The sequence below is a fragment of the Anabrus simplex genome, chromosome 6, assembly GCF_040414725.1.
Source record: "Anabrus simplex isolate iqAnaSimp1 chromosome 6, ASM4041472v1, whole genome shotgun sequence".
In the NCBI taxonomy this organism is placed as follows: domain Eukaryota; kingdom Metazoa; phylum Arthropoda; class Insecta; order Orthoptera; family Tettigoniidae; genus Anabrus; species Anabrus simplex.
The window spans coordinates 213,502,318-213,527,534 of NC_090270.1; the positions used below are offsets into that span (position 1 = coordinate 213,502,318).

Genomic DNA, 25,217 nt, shown 5'->3' on the forward strand with positions numbered 1-25,217 from the left:
CCAACATTCTGATGGTGATTTTTTTTCATCCAGGCTAAGTGGCTCAGACGGTTGAGATGCTGGTTTTCCGACTCCAACTTGGCAGGTTCGATCCTGGCTCAGTCCGGTGGTATTTGAACGTGCTCAAATACGTCAGCTTTGTGTCGGTGGATTTACTGGCACGTAAAATAACTCCCGCGGGACTAATTTCCGGCACCTCGGCGTCTCCTTAAACCATAAAAGTAGTTACTAGGACGTGAAACCAGCAATATTATTATATTTTTCCTTCAACCAACGGTACTCGAACCTGCTAACAATGGTGTCAGACTTATATTTTAGAAAAGACCAAGTTAGCTACTTATAAGCAGTCTGCCACTTGGTGACAGCCCTTAATGCAGATCAATTATAAGTGACTGATGGGTCGCATGCGGCACGATGCTTATCCGCTCGGTCGCTATTGGCACGATAATGGCCGGGTCGCATTCGGCACGTAACCAAGGCCGGGCGCAAAATGAGCCGCACGTCCGTGACGTGATGCAGGGTGACTCACGTCGAATTCTTCACGGCAGAGTGAGTCACGGCGACAATCGTCGCAAGTTGGATCGCAGTTTCAGTACGCAGTTTACCTCGGAATTTCACCTCTGGCAGAGATGGCGAATACTGCTGCTATGTTAATAGAGTTGAGTTCAGAATCGGATTCCGGTACAGAATTTGTGCTCGAAACGGTATGTTACAGTGCTCTGATGAAACAAAAAGCAGGAAGAAGTGCATACATGAAAAAAAAAAAAAGACTAAGCTATGGGGAATTCGCTTTAACTAAGGGATTTGATGATGAAAAATTTAAGAATTATTTTAGGTTAAACCGTGATCAGTTCATGGAAGTGCATGATCTCATCAAGAACGAAATTGACAGAGAGGGATGCAACGCTACAAGGCCCATTGGTACTGAGGAGAAAGTAGCTATGTTTTTAAGGTACGCCATTATACGTTACATGTTTTATTTATAGTCGATTACTCTAAGTAACCAAATATTACGATCTGGGGTTAATGTACCTTCAGTATCGTCGGAAAGTAAAGAGGTACGGTAGCTTTTATAGAAAAACCTTTATTTAATAAACAGAATAATATTCACACGGCAAAGATGTTCTCTAATAACAAACACATAACCTCTGTACATCAAATGTAAATAGTGAAACTTTTACTTGCAGAAATTCAGTTTTCAGAAAAGTCATTAATAAGTGTGAGCAAATCACTCCGATTTAAAGTCGTAGTTGAAGTGTTTTTTTTCCAACACAGAGTTCTCCTGTTGGTTTGGTAATGAACTGTCGTAATGCGAAGAATGGGCTGGAGTAGATAAGCTGCTGCAGGATGGACTGGGTGTTCGATTACTGCAGGGGGACAAGTTGTCATGTGATGGCCGCTGAATTGTGTTATACTGTGGAGTTCTCGCGGGAATGTTCAGCAACGTGGCCTCCATTTCTGTAACCACACGGAAAATATCGTTTCTGACGACAAACTGAGATGATGGAGGCATATTTTTGGTCACCTTGTACATAGACATGAAGAAGTGGTAGAGAGGATCACTTGGAACACTTCTTTGTATCAACATACTTTTCCTTCCTTCCGATCTCGATTTTCTTCTTTCTTCATGTTGTTCCATCCTTCGTTTGAGTAAGCTAGTAACAGTGTCTTTCTTCACTTTCTTAGCAGATGACGGACCTTGTGTCGGAGGTGAAATATCACGAACTGTCTCTGGCTGAGCTTCGTCCCGAGCACTTCTGATTCCCTGCTGCACGTTCAATGACTCCTCACGCTCTTCGACTACATCAGTTGGACTATCGATGTCACAATTTTGCGATGAGGTTTCATTGTCGTCAATGTATCCATTTAGGTTCCCTTCTCGTGTTGTACTGGCCATATATGGTTGTAGAAATCCCATCTGTTTTTGAAATTTCCACTGTTTAACAGATTCAGCCGGTGCTCCGCTTTTTATATGTTTTTGCTGTCTTCTGAGAGCATCTCTCAGCGAATGTCTCAGTTTTTCCCACATCGCCTTCGCTTCAGCATCTGCAACAATGGTGCGAAAAGAGCATTTAGATATGTAAAAATATTTACTTTTTAAGTAAATACACGAACAAATACAGCCATAAAACAATAATTTCCTACTATTTAATTTTTTCTTGTATGTTTTAGGTATTTGGCGACAGGAAATACATACAGAACTATTGCCTACAGCTACAGAATGGGGGAACGAACGGTCTCTAACATCGTGCTGGAAATATCTCAACCTGTATGGAAAGTAATGCAACTATTATTTTTGCCGGAACCTACAAAAGAACAGTGGGAATCAATCGCATCTGGTTTCGAACAAAGATGGCAATTCCCGCATTGCATTGGCGCCATTGATGGGAAACATGTTGTGATGAGAAAACCCGGGAAAACTGGATCCTCTTATTTCGATTATAAACACACTTTCTCCATCGTGCTAATGGCTACCGTGGACTCAAACTATAAATTCATTACTATTGATGTAGGGTCACAAGGTAGGTTCAGTGATGGAAACGTTTTTAACACAAGCGTTGTGGCAAAAAAAAAAAAATGATAAAATGCACATTACAGCTTCCGTCACCTGCAGTACTACATCCAATACAGGATCCGATGCCTTTCGTGTTTGTAGGAGATGAGACGTTCCCTTTATCGGAGAATTTGATGCGACCTTATCCGAAACAAAGCGTTACTGACAATTACGAAAACAAAGTGTTCAACTATAGACTGTCAAGAGCACGCCAAACGGTAGAATGCAGTTTTGGTATACATGCTTCACGTTTTCGAGTTTTTCGAGCACCATTTGAAATTTAAGTAGATAGTGTTGTCAATGTTGTGAAGGCAGCTTGTGTGTTGCACAACTATTTAAGGAATTATGCTGCTGAAATAAGTACAGACGACACTGTAGACTGTATAGAGGATATGCCAAATGATCAAATGGGACCATTGTTACAAACAAAATGTAACCCGAAGTTCACAGAAAGCTTTTACAACTCGACAGAACTTTACTACATACTTCAACACTACAGGAATGGTTCCTTGGCAGAGGGAAAGTGTTTCAAAAGGAAAGTACTGAAGAATTAAGAATTTGCGTACAGTTACATTGCGAACTCTGTAGAAGTTAATCCCCAAGTAATGCGATTCTTGTGGAAATAAAGGATAACAGCTTCAATAGGAACATTCTGTTTTTAAGTCGGCCATCTCTGAATGTTTTTGAAATACTTCACTACAACTGAGACAGCAAGGTACCGAGCTCAATAGCTGCAGTCGCTTAAGTGCGGCCAGTATCCAGTATTCGGGAGATAGTGGGTTCGAACCCCACTGTCGGCAGCCCTGAATATGGTTTTCCGTGGTTTCCCATTTTCACACCAGGCAAATGCTGGGGCCTGTACCTTAATTAAGGCCACGGCCCCTTCCTTCCCACTCCTAGCCCCTCCCTGTCCCATCGTCGCCATAAGACCTATCTGTGTCGGTGCGACGTAAAGCAGCTAGAAAAAAAAAAAAAAAAAAAAAAAAGACTGCAAGGTCCGTTGGGAAGAACAGCTGACTTATTGCGTTCCCTGTGCTTGAATGAGTCATTTACGGTTAGTAACGAATGAGTTATGAAAGACTTTTAATTTTGCCTTTAATTTCATACATGATATGAACGTGTCGGTGAAAGATGGATGATGTTATAACTGATTAAGTGAATGCCTGCACTTCTCGGGTTAACTCGTGGTAGTCTTTATAGTGTTTATCAAGAATGTATCTTTCCCTAAAAATTATATCTTTAGCTACAGTTTAAACTAGTTTAATTTACCTACATGGACATAGAATTAAGTGTACTGAGACAATGAGGTAGTACAATTTAGTATGTATGATATGGTTTGTCATACCTGCAGGCCTCATAGCCTGAGCGACGCTATATAAAAGAAATTAATAATAATAATAATAATAATAATAATAATAATAATAATAATAATAATAATAATAATAATTTACCGAGCAAGTGGCCGCGTGGTTTGGATCACGTTGGCAGCCTGCATTCGGGAGATAGTGCATTCGAAACCCATTATCGGCAGCCCTGAAAATGGTTTTCCGTGTTTTCCCATTTTCACACCAGGCAAATGCTGGGGCTGTACATTAAATAAGGCCACGACCGCTTCCTTCCCTCTCCTATCCCTTTCCTATCTCATCGTCGCCATGTGACCTATCTGTGTCGGTGCGAAGTAAAGCAACTTGTAAAGAGAAAAAAAATACTCTTAATTACTTCCTTCTCTCATACCCCTCAGCATTACTTCGTCACATTATTTGTTATTTATTTTTCTCACTAAAACTCACCTTTTATGTTTGGACAACATTGTATCAGATGCTTACATTATAATGTGCTTTAGACTTCCATCATTCTCAATTTGTATATCTCATTTTAGCCATTAAAAATAATTTGTATTTGTCACATGAGTTTATTTTTTTAATTTCTTATTTCAAGAACAATTATTTTTGCATTCATCAATAGATAAAACATTATATGCATTAAATTGGTATTTTGTTGCTTTATATTGTACATTATTTGTTCCTCAAAACGCAATATATAGTTTATGGCGGTTCAGACAAAAAAATACATTTAATACGAGTTTTCAAAAAGAATTCCTGGTTTAGCAACGGGAGTTTTAATAATGACCAGATGAAAGGTTAACAAAGAGTCCCCCTGTGGGTGGGGGTGGTAGAATAACACCCACGGTATACCCTGCCTGTCTTAAGAGGCGAATAAAGGGGGCCCCAGAGGCTCTGAAATTGGGAGGGTGGGTTGTGACTATGAGGCCCTTAGCTGAGTCCTGGCATTGCTTCAACTTACTTGTGTCAGGCTCCTCACTTTTATCTATTCCATCTGACCTCCCTTGGTCAAGTCTTGTTCTTTTCCGACCCCGACGGTATTCTAGCACTCGAAGCCTAGGGAGTCTTTCGTTTTCACGCCCTTCGTCGCCCTTGTCTTCCTTTGGCCTATACCTTCATTCTTCGAAGTGTTGGATCCCTTCCATTTTTTCCTTCTGATTAGGGACCACCGGTTAAAAAAGAATTACAATGCTACTTACCACTCCGTATGGCGGTTTCCTTAGCCACTTCCTCCCACTTCTCTGCCTTCAGCTTCGTTTTCAAGTAATCTTCGTGGCTTGTATCATACAGAACTTCGCGAACACGCACGGCTTCAATTAGTTTTTCTTCCATTTCGAACAACAAAACACAATATGAACAACCAAAATCACCGTGAGTCTTTCAGGAAACAGCGGAAGAGAGACTGCGGTCCGCAGGGTCACCACGGGCAGCAACTGCGTCACGTCACCCTGCGCCGTAACATGCGCGGGTCCAGTCAGTTCTGTGGTTCGCAGAAACTCGCCGTGAGTCACCCTGCGTCACGTCACGGACCTGCGTCTCATTTTGCGGCCGGCCTTACTACAAGGATGTAGAAGGAAAAGGGAGTGAAATGCCAGCCAGGGTTGCCACCTTTAGTAATTTAGTACTAGATCTAGTACTTCATGATCATTTTTAGTACGTTAGTTCTTTTTATGGAAATCTAGTACCTTTTACGGGGGTAGAGTATAAACTCTTCTACTGCAGCAAAAGAACAAGAAAGAAATTGGTAAGGTGTTTCAGAGCCATGTTGAAGTTTGCGAACAGATTTTTAAGACGGTGGATTTCCGTGATGCTATTTTAAGAAATCTCTCCATGGCGAACCTCGAAAATTACTAATGAGATGGCAGTTTTATCAGTATAATCCCATTAGCAAATATATTTCCCTATTGTTATTACACAAAGTGTTAATGAAATTAGATAGGAAATAGTGGTTAGCTAAGTCCACAGAAACTTAAAAGCTTTTCAGTCTAGTGTGAAAATGGGAAACCACGGAAAACCATCTAGAGGGCTGCCGACAATGGGGTTCGAACCCACTATCTCCCGGATGCAAGCTCACAGCTGCGCGCCTCTACAGGGCCAACTCGCCCGGTGTTTTTGAAATTAAAAATCCCGTAGGCGACTACATCCTTCCAAATTTGACGAATTTTGTGAAGGCAGTGTTCTGTTTACTACATTCTTCTGCTGTTACTACCAATAAGACCAAATTGAGAAACAAACTCCGATCCTGTATGTTGAATGGGCTCCTCCTGACAAAGGAGAAACTGAAATATTCGTCTGCCCATAATTTTCACATTTCGAAACAGCTTATTGTTTTGGCAATGTTTTCCAAGGATTAAGAGAAGAGCAAAATATGAAGATCAAAACCGGTAAGTTCTGTTCTAATTTAATAAATGTGTATTTTTATAAGTATACTTCTATAACTTACTTCCTTTATGAATAACCCTGTTCCATTATAAATAAATGATTTAGTACTTTTTTCCATAATCTAGTACCTTTTTACGGGAAAATTTAGTACGAAAATATTTTTCCCGATGGCAACCCTGATGCCAGCACTCTGTTATCTATATGATTATGTGAGAAGTATGAGGTGAGGAAGTATATACTTTGAGTAACGCATGGTTGATAGTACGATCTGACGGAACGAAGCCTTGCTCAGCTATCACCCCAGTCCCAGCATCTATCGGACATACGTCAGCAAACCACGTGAAGTGGGTCGAGGGGAGAGGGACTTGAGAGTCTGGGCTGCAATATCAGTCTCTGATGTCTTGCTCTCAGAAATACGTACGACGTTTTATCTCACTGCTTTAAAGTTTTGTAAATGGAGCAATGTGCCAGATGCTTACATTATAATGTGCTTTAGACTTCCATCATTCTCAATTGATGTTTGGGCTTCACCGATAGCCTTGGTAGCCCTCAGTATACGCCACTGCTGTGGATATTACCACCAATAAAACACCGCTGTTTTATTGAACTAATTAAATCGGGAATGGACCGAGCGAGTTGGCATGCAGCTCTGAGCTTGCATTCGGGAGATAGTGGGTTCGAACTCCACTGTCTCACGGGCTAAGTGGCTCAGATGGTTGAGGCGCTGGCCTTCTGACCCCAACTTGGCACGTTCGATGGTCCGTTGGTATTTGAAGGTGCTCAAATACGTCAACCTCGTGTCGGTAGATTTACTGGCACGTAGAAGAACTCGTGCGGGAGAAAATTCCGGCACCTCGGCGTCTCCGAAAACCGTCAAAGCGTAGTTAGTGGAACGTAAAAAACTTTTTTTTACAAGTAGTTTTGTGTCGCACAGATAGATATTATGGCGACGGTGGGACAGGAAAGGGCTAGGAGTGGGAAGGAAGCGGCTGTGGCCTTAATTGAGGTACAGCCCCAGCATTTGCCTGGTGTGAAAATGGGAAACCACGGAAAACCATCTTCAGGGCTGTCAACAGTGCGGTTCGAACCCACTATCTCCCGAATACTGGATACTGGCCGTACGTAAGCGACTGCAGTAGAAAACAATAACTCCACTGTCGACAGCCCCGAAAGTGGTTTTCCTTGGTTTCCCATTACACCAGGCAAATGCTGGGGCTGTACCTTAATTAAAGCCACGGCCAGTTCCTTCCCACTCCTAGCTCTCTCTTATCACATCGTCTCCATAAGACCTATCTGTGACGGTGCGACGTAAAGCAAAATTGCAATTTAAAAAAGTGGGGTGGGGGGGTGATGTTTTACAGTAAAATTAGGACTGTTCTTGGTATATTTAATGTGAGAATAATATGTGTTAAATATTGCTTATTTTAAAATGTTTTTGCTTTCAGTGTATAATTTCCCCGATATCCTAGAGCAGTGAGTCCTACATTCTGCTGAAAGGATCTGATAACCTTATACCGAGAACTTCAGTCGGCCTAAAATAGGTCTAATTCATGTTTAGCCTTCCCTTCCAGTATACCATACTATTCGCAATCACCATAGAGGGAGTGTTTTGAATATGCCTACACACCATACGATACATTTGTACAAAATAAAGTATTACATAACCTATTTTAAAACTATATTTAGACCATGAGCAATTCTGAGTGAGTTATCATTTGAATACGGCCTTGTGTATACCATAGTATTCTGATGGATGACGTAACTCTTCGTATCGCTAGAGTGCACGTAACGTCACGGTGGGACGGTTTTGTTCTGTTAAAGGTAGCGTAGACTGCAAGTAATAACTTTTAGGCAGGGCACTTGACTACTCCTCTGACACAGCATTTTTAATTCGTTCAGTTCGATCCATGTTCATAACAAAGTATGATAACCAACGTACCATGATAGCTGCAAAAATAGATTCGAGGTTCAAATCTCGGTGCACACATGGGCTATCTTCTTTGCGTGTGTGTCTTTCTACATCCCTTCTCCGCCCCCCACCTCCACCAAATACTTCCACACAAAAAGATAGCAAGTAATACCTCGGTATTAAATCGAATAGAGTGATTAGTTCTATACCGAGTCGCCATTACCCCTTATTATTCATCCTAGTACTCATTTCTTTTGAAGGCTGAGAGACCTGTGTGGTACATTCCTCTCCAGGACTTGAAGACTCGTTTCTAAATTCCTCGAATTTCTGACGGCGAACTGTTTGCTTGGCCAGATAGTTCTGAAATAAACTCTGAGAAGGGAAGTTGCGTGTGACAATGGTGTCGGAGCACTAAGAGAAAGGACAAATTCGTTTTGAACATTTCCTGTATTCAGAAGACTATAATTTTGCTAAAAAGCAATATCTATATACCCACCCCCATACTCCTCAGTGTTGCAAGAGCCCCGAATGGCCATGGCCTACCAAGCGACTGCTGCTCAGCCCGTAGGCCTGCAGATTACGAGGTGTCGTGTGGTCGGCACGACGAATCCTCTCGGCTTTCTAGACCGGGGCCGCTATCTCACCGTCAGATAGCTACTCAGTTGTAATCACGTAGGCTGCGTGGACCTCGAACTAGCCCTCAGATCGAGGCAAAAATCCTGACCTGGCCGGGAATCGAACCCGGGACCCCCGGGTAAGAGACGGACACGTTCCCTTACACCGCGAGGTTGGCAATATCTATATAGATTGAATGAAATATTACCTGGTAGGGTACTTGGATGATTGGTGTCTTCATACTTAATCAATTCGGATTTCTAAGGATGCAGAATTGTACTTTGGTGAAAGTGGTGTAGGACTAATATAACAGTTTATGTTGTTATTTTCAAAATTATTGGGCTAACATTTTACTAGTTCACACTTACTCAATACCCAAAAAGCTCATAGGACAATTTATTGTTTTATATTTTTACATCTTATTTATTGTGATCAAGCTGTCCTTTCTCTTGCTGCTTGGAAACCCTTCATCATACGCAGCTAACATTTTGCACGAAACATAATAATAAACTGTATTTCTTGCCCACCGAGGATTATCTCGAAATCTGATGTGTCTATTGGAAAGAGTTCCTTATCAATATTGTTGCAGTTTTGGTCTACACGAAAGTCTTACACAAGCGTGTATTTATACTACACTGGATGATCATTTTATTAGAAGCACCTAGGGTGTGGTAATTCATGACCAATGGCGAGATACCACTTGGGGAAAACGTCACGAACGTTTCACAGACAACGTGCTGGCATCTTCTCTGCAGGTCACATGATAACATTCAGCAGTGATGGCTAAATGTGGTCACTTGCGCGAATATGACCGCGGGAAGATAATTGGGGCCTGGAGGTGTAATGCCAGTATCTCGAAATTAAGCGCTCTTACTGGCTGTTTCCTTACCACTGTATCAACTTGGGAGTACTAAGTGTGAAGGAATCGTGGACGGACACCAAGCAGATCAATCAGCGGCCGAACACGAGTGATTAATCAGCAAGGCGGACGTCGGGTGTCACGACTGTTATAATAGCAACGACGGTCCACAATGAAACATTTGACCCTCAAGCGGGCAGGTATGTCCGGTTTCCACAATGACCATGTGACAAAATTTATGTCAACTCGGGTTCGGAAGCCGTAGGCAAATAAGGGTGCCTCGGTTGGCCTCACACCATCGTAAACGCTGCCTCGTAAGGGCCCAATAAAGTTGGTTGAAGAGGATTGTGTGACTGTCGAGTGACGAATCCCGTTTCCTATTGGACCGTGCTAACGCCGAGTCCGCATCTGGCGTAAACAGCATGAGGTGGCCTTCCGTCTGTACCGCGGGCGTTCAACAGGCCGGTAACTCTGCTGTGTCAAGGCCTGGTGAGCGTTCTCCGTGCATGCTCCAGGGACATTTGTCATCGTACCATACACTTTGAATGGTGAAGACTACAGAAATCCGAAAATCTGCACCAGAATCTCCGGGCAGTCTTTCCCGACGACAGTACCATATGCCAACAAGACAAAGCACTGTTTCACCGGGTTCAGATCACTACAGACTGGTTGGAGGAACATTGCAATGAATTCTCCACTCTGCCATGGCCCATAAATTCCCTCGATTGAAATCCCATCAAACATGCCTTGAATATATTAAAACGCGCTGTGAGGGCTGCTCCTACTCCTCCACAAAATGTGCGTCAGCTATATGAGAGTCTGCAACATGCATGGTTTGGATTGGACATGTACGACGTGTGTCACCTTGTGGAAACGGTCCTCCGACGTTGGCAAGCCGTGATCGCCAGCAAAGGGGAACCAATCCGTTGCTGAATAGGTGCTCTAATAAAGTAGAAAGAGGATTAGAATAAGTGAAGCGTTATCTGATCCCGTAACAATTAAGAGGGTGTACTGCAAGGTAGTACTATTGGACCTTCATGGTTTGTTATACACTGAGTGGCCAAAAGTGACGGGAAGGGGTGTTTAATTGAAAAGGTGCCGTGTGTGACCTCTGAGCGTTGCAGCCAGCTGCGGCGTAGCTGAGCACCAGTTCGTGAAGATGGGAACACGTCGCGAGTTAACCGACTTTGAACGTGGGATGATCATCGGCGTACGGCGCATGGGGCGTAGCATTGTGGAGATTACACGCGAATTCGTGTTTCCGACGTCAACAGTGTCGAGGGTGGATCTTCAATACCGCAGAGAAATGTTACCACCCGTGTAAATGGCCGCACGAGAAGACCACGGGCGTTTAACGAATGGACTTCACGTCGCATCCGCAGAACCATTCTGGGTGCTCAACGGATTGCTGTGAGTCGGATTACCGCCCAGTTGAATGTTGGGAGTCAGGAACCAATTTCTACCAGAACTGTAAGGAGGCAACTGCACCGCATAGGCTTTACCTGCCGACGACCAACTATTTCCCTTTACTGACACCTCGGCACAGAGCTCTCGAACTTCGGCAATGGACCATGGACGAGTGGTGGCGTGTGGTATGGTCCGATGAATCCCGGTTCCAGTTCTCATGGTCGCAGTCAGGACCCATTGTCCGGCTGCAGGGAACGTTGACAGGTTCACTTTATGTGGACATTCTTTACCATCTGCATCCCTTTCTAGCCCTAGAATACCCTGAGAGAGATACCATGTTTCAACAGGACAATGCGCCATGTCACCGCTCTGTGGTGGCACGCAGGTGGTTGGAGGAACACTCTAGTGAAATTATGACCCCGAATTGGCCCTCCAGATCCCCCGATCTTAATATAATCGAACATTTATGGGATGCTGTCGATGCTAGTGTACGCTCCATGAACCCCGCACCAACTGCACACAAGACTAAGTGTGGGTAGCAGTGCAAGTTGCGTGGCTCCAGAACGATTCCAACACCTTGTAGAGTCGATGCCTCGCCGTATTGTTGCCGATTTGAGGGCTCGTGAAGGAGCGACTCGTTATTAACATCACATTCAGTATCTTCCCATGACTTTTGGCCACTCAGTATATATACACTCATGTTCATAAAAAACAGAACACCTTGAAAGTCTATAGAACGGAAGTTCATATTCATAGGATATGTTCATTAGTATGTTCTGCAGAAGCGATTAGCATTTCAGGCATCTAGGTTCAGCGTGTGTCCTGTTGCCTAGTAGACACTGGGTCCTCCAAGAGCACTGATAACTTGTTCAATGCGTGATGGCATCGACCCGTACAAGGCCGAATGGCGTATTGGGGTATAGCCATCCATGCTGCTTTCACCTGATTCCACAGTTCATCTTTGGTGGCTGGCATTGGGTCACAGAGCCACACCCGTCGTTTCACCATATCCCACACATTTTCGACTGGCGACAAGCCCGGTGATTGGGTGGAGCAAGGCGACATTCTGACATCCTGTGACAACAAGAAGGCACGTGTTCGTGCAGAAACATGTGGTCGCGCATTGTCTTGCTGAAATATGGCGTCTGGAGTGCGTGCAGGAAGGGTATGGCTACCAAAATGCGGCCATCATTTTCAAAGAAACAGAATCTAGATTCGTCCGAAAACACTATGTGCTGCGATTCCTATCCCCAGTAACGACGTTCTATACACAATTGCAGTCTAGCATGTTTATGCACATTAGTCAAAGGTAGGTGGAGAAGTGGACGACGCGCCGGTAACCCAGACCGTAATAAACGGCGACGGACTGTCACTCCTGATAGTGTACGATGTGTTACACTGTCCCACTGTTGCGCCAGAGCCGAGGACGACGCAGATCTGCCCTGCAATGCTATTCGGATGAGGTGTCGATCTTCTCGGGGGTTGGTCAGGATGGTGCGACCAGACCCATCTCGTTATATTCTAAGGCCTTCTGTGAACCATTCTGTACACAGCCGTTGCACTGCTGACACACTTCGTCCCACACGAGCAGCAATTTCCCACATGGATGCATCACGTTCTCTCATGTCAATAATGCTGCCTCTTTCAAACTCACTCATTTGACGATACCGTTCTCGCATATGTCTGCGAGGCGTCCTGCACGTCTGCTGAAGTCACATGATTCCATTACCTTCGGTTTATAGCGACGAGAGCCGCAGTCACATTTTACCAGTCGGTGGTGGCGCGCCGAGATATCGATGTGGACCTTGAACCCGAGGGCCGACATGGTTCAAATGCTAATCATTTCTTCAGAACATATTAATGCACATGTCCTGTGAATATAAACTTAGTATCTCTAGTCGTTCAAGGTGTTCTGGTTTTTATTAACATGAGTGTTTCTATATATACTGTAAATGATATGAGTAAAGAAGTGGAATCACAGATGATCCTATAGGGTATAGAGTAGTAAATAGGTTGCAGGACTGTGAGCAACTGCAAAAGGACCGCGACGTTGTGAGATGGACAGCATACAATGGTATACTTGAGGACAAAACATGACGACCTCACCTCACACCACTACTCTCCAGCGGTCGCCCAGTGTCTATTAGCGGCTTATGGAATTTACTACATCTGCTGTAGCTGGCGTTGCCAAACTGTCTACTGCATTTGACACGAAGAAAGGGTAAGGAATGAAAAGAGTGTGGAAGAAAGTTGTTGGCAACCTCTCCACACCAAACAAAGATCACTTAGAACTCGTACCGGGCGAGATGGCCGTGCGGTTAGAGGCACGCAGCTGTGAGCTTGCATCCGGGAGATAGTGGACTCGAGCCCCACTGTCGGCAGCTCTGAAGATGGTTTTCTGTGGTTTCCCATTTTCACCAGGCCACGGCCGCTTCCTTCCCATTCCTAGGCCTTTCCTATCGCATCGTCGCCATAAGACCTATCTGTGTCGGTGCGACGTAAAGTCAATTCTAAAAATAAAAGAAATAAAAATCTTAGAACTCGTAAACTCAGAATGGTCCAGGGTATGAATGACTGCTGTCTTCCAGCTCTCTTCCAGGAATTGAGGCCGTCATGTTTCGTCCCAAGTATAAACTGAATGAAAATGCTAGTTGTAGGTTGCACTAAGATGAAAAGTTCTGTCAGTTTTAAGTGCTATGTTGATGGGGTGAAAGTACTTCACGGCGATCCCAGTAAGTACCTAGGTGTTAATATAATGAAAGTCCGACTCGTTGGCTGAATGGTCAGCGTACTGGCCTTCGGTTCAGAGGGTCCCGGGTTCGATTCCCGGCCGGGTCGGGGATTTTAACCTTAATTGGTTAATTCCATTGGCTCGGGGGCTGGGTGTTCGTGCTGTCCCCAACATCCCTGCAACTCGCACACCACACATAACACTATCCTCCACCACAATAACACGCAGTTACCTACAAATGGCAGATGCCGCCCACCCTCATCGGAGGGTCTGCCTTACAAGGGCTGCACTCGGCTAGAAATAGCCACACGAAATTAAAAAAATATAATGAAAGATCTTCATTGGAATAATCACATTGACGAGGCTGTAAAGAAAGGTTACAGATCTCTTCATATGGTTAGAGGTTACTTAGGGGTTGTATTAAGGATGTAAAGGAGAGGGCGTGTACTATGGAACCCTCACCAGGATTACTTAATACGAGAACTGGAAAAGATTCAGAGAAAAGTAACACGATTTGTTCCGGATGGTTTCCGACGAACGAGTAGTGTTATGAAAATGTTGGGAACTTTTCATTTGGGAAGACTTGGAAGTAAGGAGACGAGCTGCTCGACTAAGCGGTATGTTCCGAGCTGTCAGTGAGGAGATGGCGTGAAATGACATTAGTAGACCAATAAGACTGAGTGGAGCTTTTAAAGGTAAGAAGGATCAGAATATAAAAATAAAGTTGGAATTCAAGATTACAAACTGGGGCAAATATTCCTTTATAGGAAGAGGAATTAAGGGATTTGAATAGTTTATCGCGGGAAATGTTCGATAAATTCCCTATTTCTTTTAAATAATTTAAGAAAAAACTAGGTAACCAACTAGGGAATCTGCCACTTGGGCGATAGTCCTAGATCAATGATAGCATTAATCGATTGATTGATTGATTGGTTGATTGATTGATTGATTGATTGATTGATTGATTGATTGATTGATTGATTGATTGATTGATTGATTGATTGATTGATTGATTGATTGATTGATTGATTGATTGATTGAAAGTGATCGTGCAGTGTATTATTCTTTCGTGCAGCATTACAGGTTCGTTCACCAAAAGCATGTTGGGAATAGGTAGTCATGCTACGTGTCCTAATTGTAATTTTTAAAAAATTTAAAAAAGGTACAGACATAATTTGAAACAAGTCGTTGAAACTTGAACAGAAATAATGAGTCACCCGCCGGCGAATCAAACTGTGTCAGAAACGCGGCACGCAAACATAAGAAGCCACGAGTGGTATTAATAAATAACTAATTACTGTAGTTGTTCAGGAAATGATAGAGGCCAAGCGTGGCAGCATGTTTCTTGCTGTGAAAGACACAGGTATCACTTTCGATCGGAAGTACTTCATACAGATCTTAGTTGAAGATACATACTACTATTAGGTTGGCATTCTATCTTAAACATAATCTTTTCTCGCAAGTGTACAATAACACTACTTTGTTCGAATATAATGAGATAGCTCGCCTCACAAAGGCTCCTCAAAATAATGAAGTAGGTGAAAATAAAGATGCCATTGTTCTGCTTCATTTTAGGAACATGTCTTCAGTCATCAGTTTGAGTTGGCCGTGCGGTTAGGGGCGGGCGGCTGTGAGCTTGCATTCGGGAGATAGTGGGTTCGAATCCCACTATCGGCAGCCCTGAAGATGGTTTTCCGTGGTTTCCCATTTTCACACCAGACAAATGCTGGGGCTATATCTTAATTAAGGCCACGGCCACTTCCTTCCAACTCCTAGGCCTTCCCTCTCCCATCGTCGCCATAAGACATATCTGTGTCGGAGCGACGTAAAGCCACCAGCAAAAAAAATCAGTCATCAGCCCCGTGTATTTCTGAGCGTAGAAACTGTCCGATATAATCGGAATGGGTATGGGAACTAAGCGTTTTATGTAACTATAATATTGATCTGAGGCTATAAATGTATTACCATTTTCAAAATCCATCCTCAGGGCTGCCATTGAGAAGTTCGAACTCGCCATCTACTGAACGTAACCTTACTGCTCCATGACCCGAACCGCGTACACAGTTTCTAATTCCCCAGGTGGTGGAGGCAAATACGAATAGGTTTAACACCAATGAGAAAAGATGGAAAAGACCCTATCCTTCGAATGAGGGTATCCGCAATAGAAAGAGAAGGGCTACAAAGCTTATGAAAATCACAAAATCCCTACGCATCACAAACCTACTACCGTCGGGGTTGGAAGAGAACAAGAGTTGACCAAGAGAAGTCCGATAGGGGCGATGAAAGCTAGTAGGCTGGCACAAGTAAGTGGTAGCAATGTCAACGTCATCTAGGAGACTCGTGGTCGCCAACCCACACTTCTAAAAGACCTGAGATACCTAAAGACTAAAATGTCCAGATAGTCTCTACATAAAGTCACTTCCGAGGCAAGACAGGGACACTGGGAAGATATGCAGTGAGAAAACTGGAAAATCGAAACAACATGTTCGATAGATCATCGTCTAGCTGCAAGTAAGAGCAGATCTCTGGAAAAATCATTATGAAAATAATCTATTTCGCAAGATCTACATGTTCCAAATCATGTTTACTGTTTTTACGTTCAATTTCGTATTTCAGTATAACGTTTTTATTTGGTATTACTGATATTTACACAGTATTCTCTCTAGTTTATTCATCTAGTCCAACACCAAACTTCGACACAGTATTTCATTATACCTTCCGAAGTGAATAAGAATTACTTTAAATGCAGAATTTACGGAAATGCTAAAAAGTGCACTGTGAATTTACAAAGCAATTATTTTTTTTTTCAAATTCTCAGAGCAATAGGAACATACACAGTAGTCTACAAGGTAAATGAGGAAGAGCTGGTATTATAGATATAATACTATTAAAGTAAAAATTCCCATCAAAAGAAAAGAATCATAATTAAGAATAGCAGATATTGAATTGTTTTGAAAATATATAAAGGTAAAGTATATTTATGTTAAAAGATATTTTGTTTGGATCTCATTATGACGATGACAATTATACAATAACCAAGTCACAGTGAAGAATTGTTTGAAACTTCAAATCACCAACACTTTATAACATGAGTTCAAAAAACACTACGGTTTAGTCATTCCCTCTCATTAGCTGTTAACTACAGTAATGAGGTAGGATGATTAAATTATTTATGTATCTCCTTTCTTTCTTTCTTTCTTTCTTTCTTTCTTTCTTTCTTTCTTTCCGTCTTTCTTCCTTTCTTAATCCGTTTACCCTCCAGAGTTGGTTTTTCCTTCGGACTCAGCGAGGGCTCCCACCTCTAGCGCCTCAAAGGCGGTGTCTTGGAGCGTCAGACATTGGATCGGGGGGTTACAAGTGGAAAGAAGGATTCAGCCAGCAGTATGTGAAGATTGTTGGTTACAAGGATAATGTCCAGGTAGAGGAGGTGACTAATACTAAAGAAGTGTTAAAATTTACCTATGACAGCAATGGCATTTACAGTAAGATACAAAAGTTGAAAACTATAAAAGCATTTGGAATTGATAAGGTTTCGGGGGATATACTAAAGACAATGGGTTCGGATATAGTACCATATCTGAAGTACTTATTTGATTATTGTTTGCATGAAGGACCAGTGCTGAACAGGGATCTTGTGGGGAGATTGGAAGATTGGAAGGGGCAGACAAGGAAAAGGGAAGGAAGCGGTCGTGACCATAAGTTAGTATCATCGCGCCCTGGAGGAAAAGTGGGAATGGCTGAGGTGGGAATCGTACGCCCCTCTACTCAGCTGACCTTTCGTAACACTTTTCAAATTTCGGTGCAGAGCCGGGAATTGAACCCGGGCCTCCGAGGGTAGAAGCTAATCACAATAACCACCTATCAAGTGACCGTGCTCAGCCCGAAGGCCTGCAGATTACGAGGTGTCCTGTGGTCAGCACGACGAATCCTCTCGGCCATTATTCTTGGCTTTCTAGACCGGGAACGCTATCTCTCCGTCAGATAGCTCCTCAATTCTAATCACGTAGGCTGAGTGCACCTCGAACCAGCACTCAGGTCTGGGTAAAAATCCCTGACCTGGCCGGGAATCGAACCCGGGGCCTCCGGGCAAGAGGCGGCACGCTACCCCTACACGACGGGGCCGGCTATAAATATACCATGTATATACAAATTTCAGTTTGAGTAGATAAGAACCTCAAGGTATTAGAAACAGACATCATTAACACTTGCAACATTCTCCTATCGTTAATGGGAAATAAAGATAATAAATAGTCTATACTTCTCGTTATGAATATCAAGCAACATTCCATTCTAAATCCGGGTCAATATGCTGTTCTTGAAGGAATTTCCTTGCGATGATAAGGACTGAACCTTGGACTTACAATAAACACTCTGAGCCTAATGGAAGTGATAACTGGTGTTGTTAACAGCTTGTAGCAAACTATATCTGCACATATGCTACTTCTGAACAAAATCAGAGTGTTAAAGGTACACTACCCTGACTAAACATAAAAATACAGATGAACTACGCATATGTCTGGTCATTGTGGTCAATCACCATCAGAATTCGATAATTGTTAGTGGTAATGAAAATAATGTGAATTGGTGTTGATTATTGCTTTGCTGCTACATGCTATTGTTACATCACTTCAAAAAAGTATTATAACAGACCTACTATGCTCCATTGTCCGAATGACACGTAAACAAACCTCTCAACACAGACGACAATGTGCCACAACAACAAAGAAAAATAGCCCCCCCCCCCTGCCAAACAAATAACAGGGGAACACACATATAGTAACTTTGAAGATAAGATTATACCTTGGGTTATCGTCTAGGAACGAAATTATACACATTCCTAGCCCATTACGACCTGACATACGTATATCGCGATTTTCTTCTTTTAGCACTGTGTATCGGCTTGTTCGCTTCTTATCATTAATATTTCCCGTTTCACGAAATTTATTAGCTAATCTACGAACCGTCCCACGACCTGGAATTCGAACACCTGGGAATTCATCTTGAAATAATCTCTTAACAGCATGAGCGCATTCTGTATGGACATCATCATCATCATCATCATCATCTGTTTACCCTCCAGGTTCGGCTTTTCCCTCGGACTCAGCGAGGGATCCCACCTCTACCGCCTCAAGGGCAGTGTCCTGGAGCTTCAGACTCTTGGTCGGGGGATACAACTGGGGAGGGCCTTGTGGAGGGATGGGAAGATTGGAAGGGATAGACAAGGAAGAGGGAAGGAAGCGGCCGTGGCCTTAAGTTAGGTACCATCCCGGCATTCGCCTGGAGGAGAAGTGGGAAACCACGGAAAACCACTTCCAGGATGGCTGAGGTGGGAATCGAACCCACCTCTACTCAGTTGACCTCCCGAGGCTGAGTGGACCCCGTTCCAGCCCTCGTACCACTTTTCAAATTTTCGTGGCAGAGCCGGGAATCGAACCCGGACCTCCGGGGGTGGCAGCTAATCACGCTAACCACTACACCACAGAGGCGGACTCTGTATGGAGATACGAATCGTAAATAAACACATTATGTGGAATAGAATAATTGCTTAGTCATTCCCAGCCACCGCTCCGATTCCCAGATAATTGGTTGACCCACGATTAGGTTAATGTATAGAAAGTAGCTTCGATTATGCCAACGCCTTGGTCTTGATGGTAACTTGTGTTGAAAACTTATAGCTTGGAGCTTGAAAAGAGGTGCAGCGAATGATTCGAAAATTAGAATTTCCAGTATTACATAAATATTCAATATTCTAACCAAGCCTTGTTACCACTTTGGCTATATAAATAGGAAGTTCAAAAAGAGTCATTCTGATTTCGAATTATCTTATTTTTCAAATGAACCCGTTTTAGATTATCCAAATTGTACTATAATAATAATAATAATAATAATAATAATAATAATAATAATAATAATAATAATAATAATAATAATAATAATAATAATAATAATAATAATACCATAATAATAATAATAATAATAATAATAATAATAATAATAATAATAATAATAATAATATATAGATATATGTACCTGTGTGTATGTTGGGTACTCAGCCCGAAGGCTGGTTTGATCCTCCACAGTTCTGCCAACAGCTGTCATAGATAGCCTAGGCGTCACTGAAGAGGCATACTAGGGAAATGAGGAGTGAGGTAGTTTCCCGTTGCTTTCCTCACCGATCCAGAAGTTGCTATTACATATCAGTCTGCCAAGCCCACTGAAATGCATGCACCAACCGACCCTATGAGTGACATTTTCACACCATTCATAACAGGGACTGGCTGCATAAGGAATTGTATTACTAGCATCATACATACCTCGGCCACTTTCATATTGTCAAAGCCAAGGATGAGACTGAGACAGGTCAATGAAAGTAACAAATTTGTTCTAGCCCACACCAGAAGACGTAGTACAGTGTAAACACTACATCTTGCCAGCAAGGGCATATATGTACCTATACCTATACTTTCATAACCAAGACGATGACTCCTTGGTTAGGCCTCATTATGTTACCGGCACAAGCCGAGTCTTCCTAAATTGTAATAATAATAATAATAATAATAATAATAATAATAATAATAATAATAATAATAATAATAATAATAATAATAATAATAAGGGCCGATGCAGACAGGGAATTTCATCCAGATGAAAGAAACAGAGCGAAACAAATAGTTGTTGAATCCAAAAGGAAGTCGTGGGAAGATTTTGGTAATAACCTGGAAAGGCTAGGTCAAGCAGCAGGGAAACCTTTCTGGACAGTAATAAAGAATCTTAGGAAGGGAGGGAAAAAGGAAATAAACAATGTTTTGGATAATTCAGGTGAACTCATAACAGATCCCAGGGAATCACTTGACAGGTGGAGGGAATATTTTGAAAATATTCTCAACGTAAAAGGAAATCTTCCTGGTGGTGTCGCGAACAACCAAGCTCATGGGGAGGAGGAAAATAAGGTTGGTGAAATTACACTTGATGAAGTATCCGCCTCCGTAGCGTAATGGTTAGTGTTATTAGCTGCCGTCCTCGGGGGCCCGGGTTCGATTACCGGTACTGCCAGAAATTTAAGAATGGCAGGAGGGCTGGTATGTGGTTGAAATGGTGCATGCAGCTCACCTCCAATGGGGGTGTGCCTGAAAAGAGCTGCACCACCTCGGGATGAGGACACGAGTTTAATTTAAACTTGAAGAAGTGGAAAGGATGGTAAATAAACCACATTGTCATAAAGCAGCAGGAATAGATGAAATTAGATCCGAAATGGTGAAGTATAGTGGCAAGGCAGGGATGAAATGACTTCATAGAATAGTAAAATTAGCATGGAGTGTTGGTAAGGTACCTTCAGATTGGACAAAAGCAGTAATTGCACCGATCTATAAGCAAGGGAACAGGAAGGAATGCAACAACTATAGAGGTATTTCATTGATTACAATACCAGGCAAAGTATTCACAGGCATCTTGGAAGGGAGGTGCGATCAGTGGTTGAGAGGAAGTTGGATGAAAACCAGTGTAGTTTCAGACCACAGAGGGGCTGTCAGGATCAGATTTTCAGTATGCGCCAGGTAACTGAAAAATGTTACGGGAGGAATAGACAGTCGTGTTTATGTTTCGTAGATCTAGAGAAAGCGTAATACAGGTACCAAGAGAAAAGGTGTTCGCCATACTGGGGGACTATGGAATTAAGGGTAGATTATTCAAATCAATCAAAGGCATGTATGTTGATAAATGGACTGCAGTGAGAATTGATGGTAGAATGAGTTCTTGGTTCAGGGTACTAATAATAATGTTATTTGCTTTACGTCCCACTAATTACTTTTACGGTTTTCGGAGATGCCGAGGTGACGGAATGTAGTCCCGCAGGAGTTCTCTTACAAGCCAGTAAATCTATCGACACGAGGCTGACGTATTTTAGCACCTTCAAATACCACCGGACTGAGCCAGTATCGAACCTGCCAAGTTGGGGTCAACCATTTGAGCCACTCAGCCCGGCGGTTCAGGGTACTTACAGGACTTAGACAAGGCTGTAATCTCTCACCTTTGCTGTTCGTAGTTTACATGGATCATCTGCTGAAAGGTATAAAATGGCAGGGAGGGATTCAGTTAGGTGGAAATGTAGTAAGCAGTCTGGCCTATGCTGACGACTTAGTCTTAATGGCAGACTGTGCCGAAAGCCTGCAGTCTAATATCTTGGAACTTGAAAATAGGTACAATGAATATGGTATGAAAATTAGCCTTTCGAAGACTAAATTGATGTCAGTAGGAAAGAAAAAGAAATTCAACAGAATTGAATGTCAGATTGGTGATACAAAGCTGGAACAGGTGGATAATTTTAAGTATTTAGGTTATGTGTTCTCCCAGGATGGTAATATAAAAAGTGAGATTGAATCAAGGTGTAGTAAAGCTAATGCAGTGAGCTCGCAATTGCGATCAACTGTGTTCTGTATGAAGGAAGTCAGTTCCCGGGCGAAACTATCTTTACATCGGTCTGTTTTCAGACCAACTTTGCTTTACGGGAACGAAAGCTAGATGGACTCAGGATATCTTATAGGTTAGAAGTAACAGACATGAAAGTAGCGAGAATGGTTTTGGGTACAAACGGGTGGGAACAATGGCAGGAGGGTAATCGGAATGAGGAGATAAAGGCTAAGTTAGGAATGAACTCCATGGATGAAGCTGTGCCCATAAACCGTCTTTGGTGGTGGGGTCATGTGAGGCGAACGGAGGAGGATAGGTTACCTAGGGGAATAATGGACTCTGTTATGGAGGGTAAGAGAAGTAGAGGGAGACCAAGAAGACGATGGTTAGACTCAGTTTCTAACGATTTAATGATGAGAGGTATAGAACTATTGAGACCACGGCACTAGTTGCAAATAGAGGATGTTGCGGCTTTTAATAAATTCAGAGGCTTGCAGACTGAATGCTAAAAGGCATAACGGTCTATAATGATAACGTATATATGTATAATAATAATAATAATAATAATAATAATAATAATAATAATAATAATAATAATAATAATATGGGCATTGAGTCTTTTTTAACTTACTGCAGTCAAACTTAAAGGACGTTAGCGTGCCTGAATTTTGCATCGAAGGGGGATTTTAACTCATTCTTTGGATTCGTTCTGTACATAATATTGCCACTATTTTATAAACTTTTAAAATACTGTGGTCAAATTTGTTATATATACAATTCCTTGTTATATGGTGCATGCATTTTTAAAGTAAGTGCTTATATATTAGATTAATTATTCGGTTTTTTCTGTCTTTGACACTAAGGTTTACTTTTGAGTTGACTTGGTCACTGACGAAACAAGATACACCATATGTCATACGTCAACTGTTAAATGTGGAGGAATGTCAACAGTCGCGCTGGCTTCCTTCCAAATAAAGGATCTGCTTTTAGAACTTTTCACCACAGAAGAAGACTAGTTATTGTTAGATGTTCCTTCATAATATATTTCCTTTTCACTATGGGTCCGATGACCTTCGATGTTAGGCCTCTTAAAAAAACAAGCATCATCATCATCATCATCATCATCATCATCATCATCATCATCATCATCATCATCATCATCATCACTTTTTCACTATGAGGATTTCACTACCTTCAAAAGCTAAGCCAACTGTTGTGCAATTCGTCATCAAATACAGGTAATCTTCTCCTGATGGCATTTCTTCCGACTAACCACTCTTGGTAAAGTTATTTTCTGTAGAATTTTTTAAAAAAAATTTCTCCATCAGATCAATGCATATTTGCCCTCTATACGACGATCACTTTTTCCTTTTGACCAGTGACACAACACTACACTTTCCCCCCTTTAGAGATAATACAAATTTTATCTCAAAAATTCCAACTGACGAACCCATTAGTGATGATGATGATGATGCTTGTTGTTTAAAGGGGCCTAACATCTACGGTCATCGGCCCAAAAACCCATTAGTACACTGGGGCGAAACGCTGGAGATTTCACGATAATAATAATAATAATAATAATAATAATAATAATAATAATAATAATAATAGAACGGAGCTCTCAAGTATAGAAAAGTAAACTAACTCTTATGACATCCAGGGGATACCGTGGATGAATTCTACCGCTCCCTCCGCCACATCTTCATTATAGACTGTCATGGCTTTCAGCATTCGGTCTGCAAGTCTGTGCGTATAAACTATACATCTCCGCAAACCTCTCTCGATTTGTAATAGTTGTGTGGCCTCGTTTGGTTCTATACCTCTTATCTTTATCTTTATAAACTGAGTCCAACCATCATCGCCTTGGTCTCCCTCTACTTCTCTTACCCTCCATGACCGAGACCATTAATTTCCTAGGTAACCTATCCTTCTCCATTCGTCTCATATGACTCCACCACCGAAACAGGTTTATGCGTGCATCTTTATCCATTGAGTTCATTCCTGGAAGTGTCATACAAAAGAATGGTCAGCATATTGGCCTTCGATTCGGAGGGCTCCGGGCTGAGAATTTTAACTGTAAATGATTAATCACTCTGGGTCGTGGACTGGGGATTTATGTGTGTCTTAGTACACATCATCTCTTCATCTACAAACGACACACCACACTGACCACTACCACAGAAACACGTATAGTAAATACATCGTTGCACGTAGATTAAACGTCAAGAAGGGCATCCGGCCGCAAAACGGGACAAAATTGACAGGAAATAGGTCAGGAGGAAATATAAGAATTAGTAGAAGTAGAAATGCATAGGATAAGAGATCTATTACTATGAAATTTAAAGAAACTCACGGTTTTAAAGAGAAAAGGCCAGAGAACACATTATTCAAGTAAAATGGAATTATATGAATGAAACGTAGAGTTCGAACTTTTAGGCAGTAATGGGTTAGAATGCATACTTACAGAAGCAAGCAACAAGCATAGGACTACTCTAGCCTGCACGACGGTTGTGTTATGAGTTTTGCATAAACATTAGGGGTGCAGCCTATCAGAACTCCTCGAGTTCATATTACTCTCGCCACATTACGGAAGAACGCACTAGATGATACTTCCTAATAACCAAAATTAGTTTGCATTCTAACCTACAATTAGTCCGGCTCCGCGGTGTAGGGGACAACGCGTCCGCCTGTCACCCGGCGGCCCCGGGTTCGCTTCCTGGACGGGTCAGGGGTTTTTAATTGTAAATGATTAATATCCCTGGCCTGGGGACTTGGTGTTTGTGTCGTCCTTAATGTTCCTTTCCTCACATTCAACACTTTACACTCCCGCCATTTCCAAATACACGCAGGTTCACAACATATGGTGCAAAGTAGGAGCAAAAGATCTTAGGTTGACGCCCCGAATAAATAGCATTAAAAACCTACAATTACCTAAAAATCCATCGTCTATGAATGAGTCCGTTAAGGAAAAGAAACTGTTTTGTATTTTAAAGAGAAGGGGAAATCATTCA

At 42.2% G+C, this 25,217-nt stretch overlaps 1 protein-coding gene across 1 annotated transcript; it reads right to left on the reverse strand.

Moving 5' to 3' along the window:
* Window positions 1–1,114: 1,114 nt before the first annotated feature.
* On the reverse strand, window positions 1,115–5,273 carry LOC136875664 (uncharacterized). The gene is made up of 2 exons (XM_067149212.2): window positions 5,097–5,273; window positions 1,115–2,046 (listed from the first exon to the last, which is right to left on the reverse strand). Exons 1-2 carry the CDS (start codon window positions 5,227–5,229, stop codon window positions 1,229–1,231), a joined length of 951 nt encoding a protein of 316 aa, XP_067005313.2. The 5' UTR covers window positions 5,230–5,273; the 3' UTR covers window positions 1,115–1,228.
* Window positions 5,274–25,217: the final 19,944 nt, after the last annotated feature.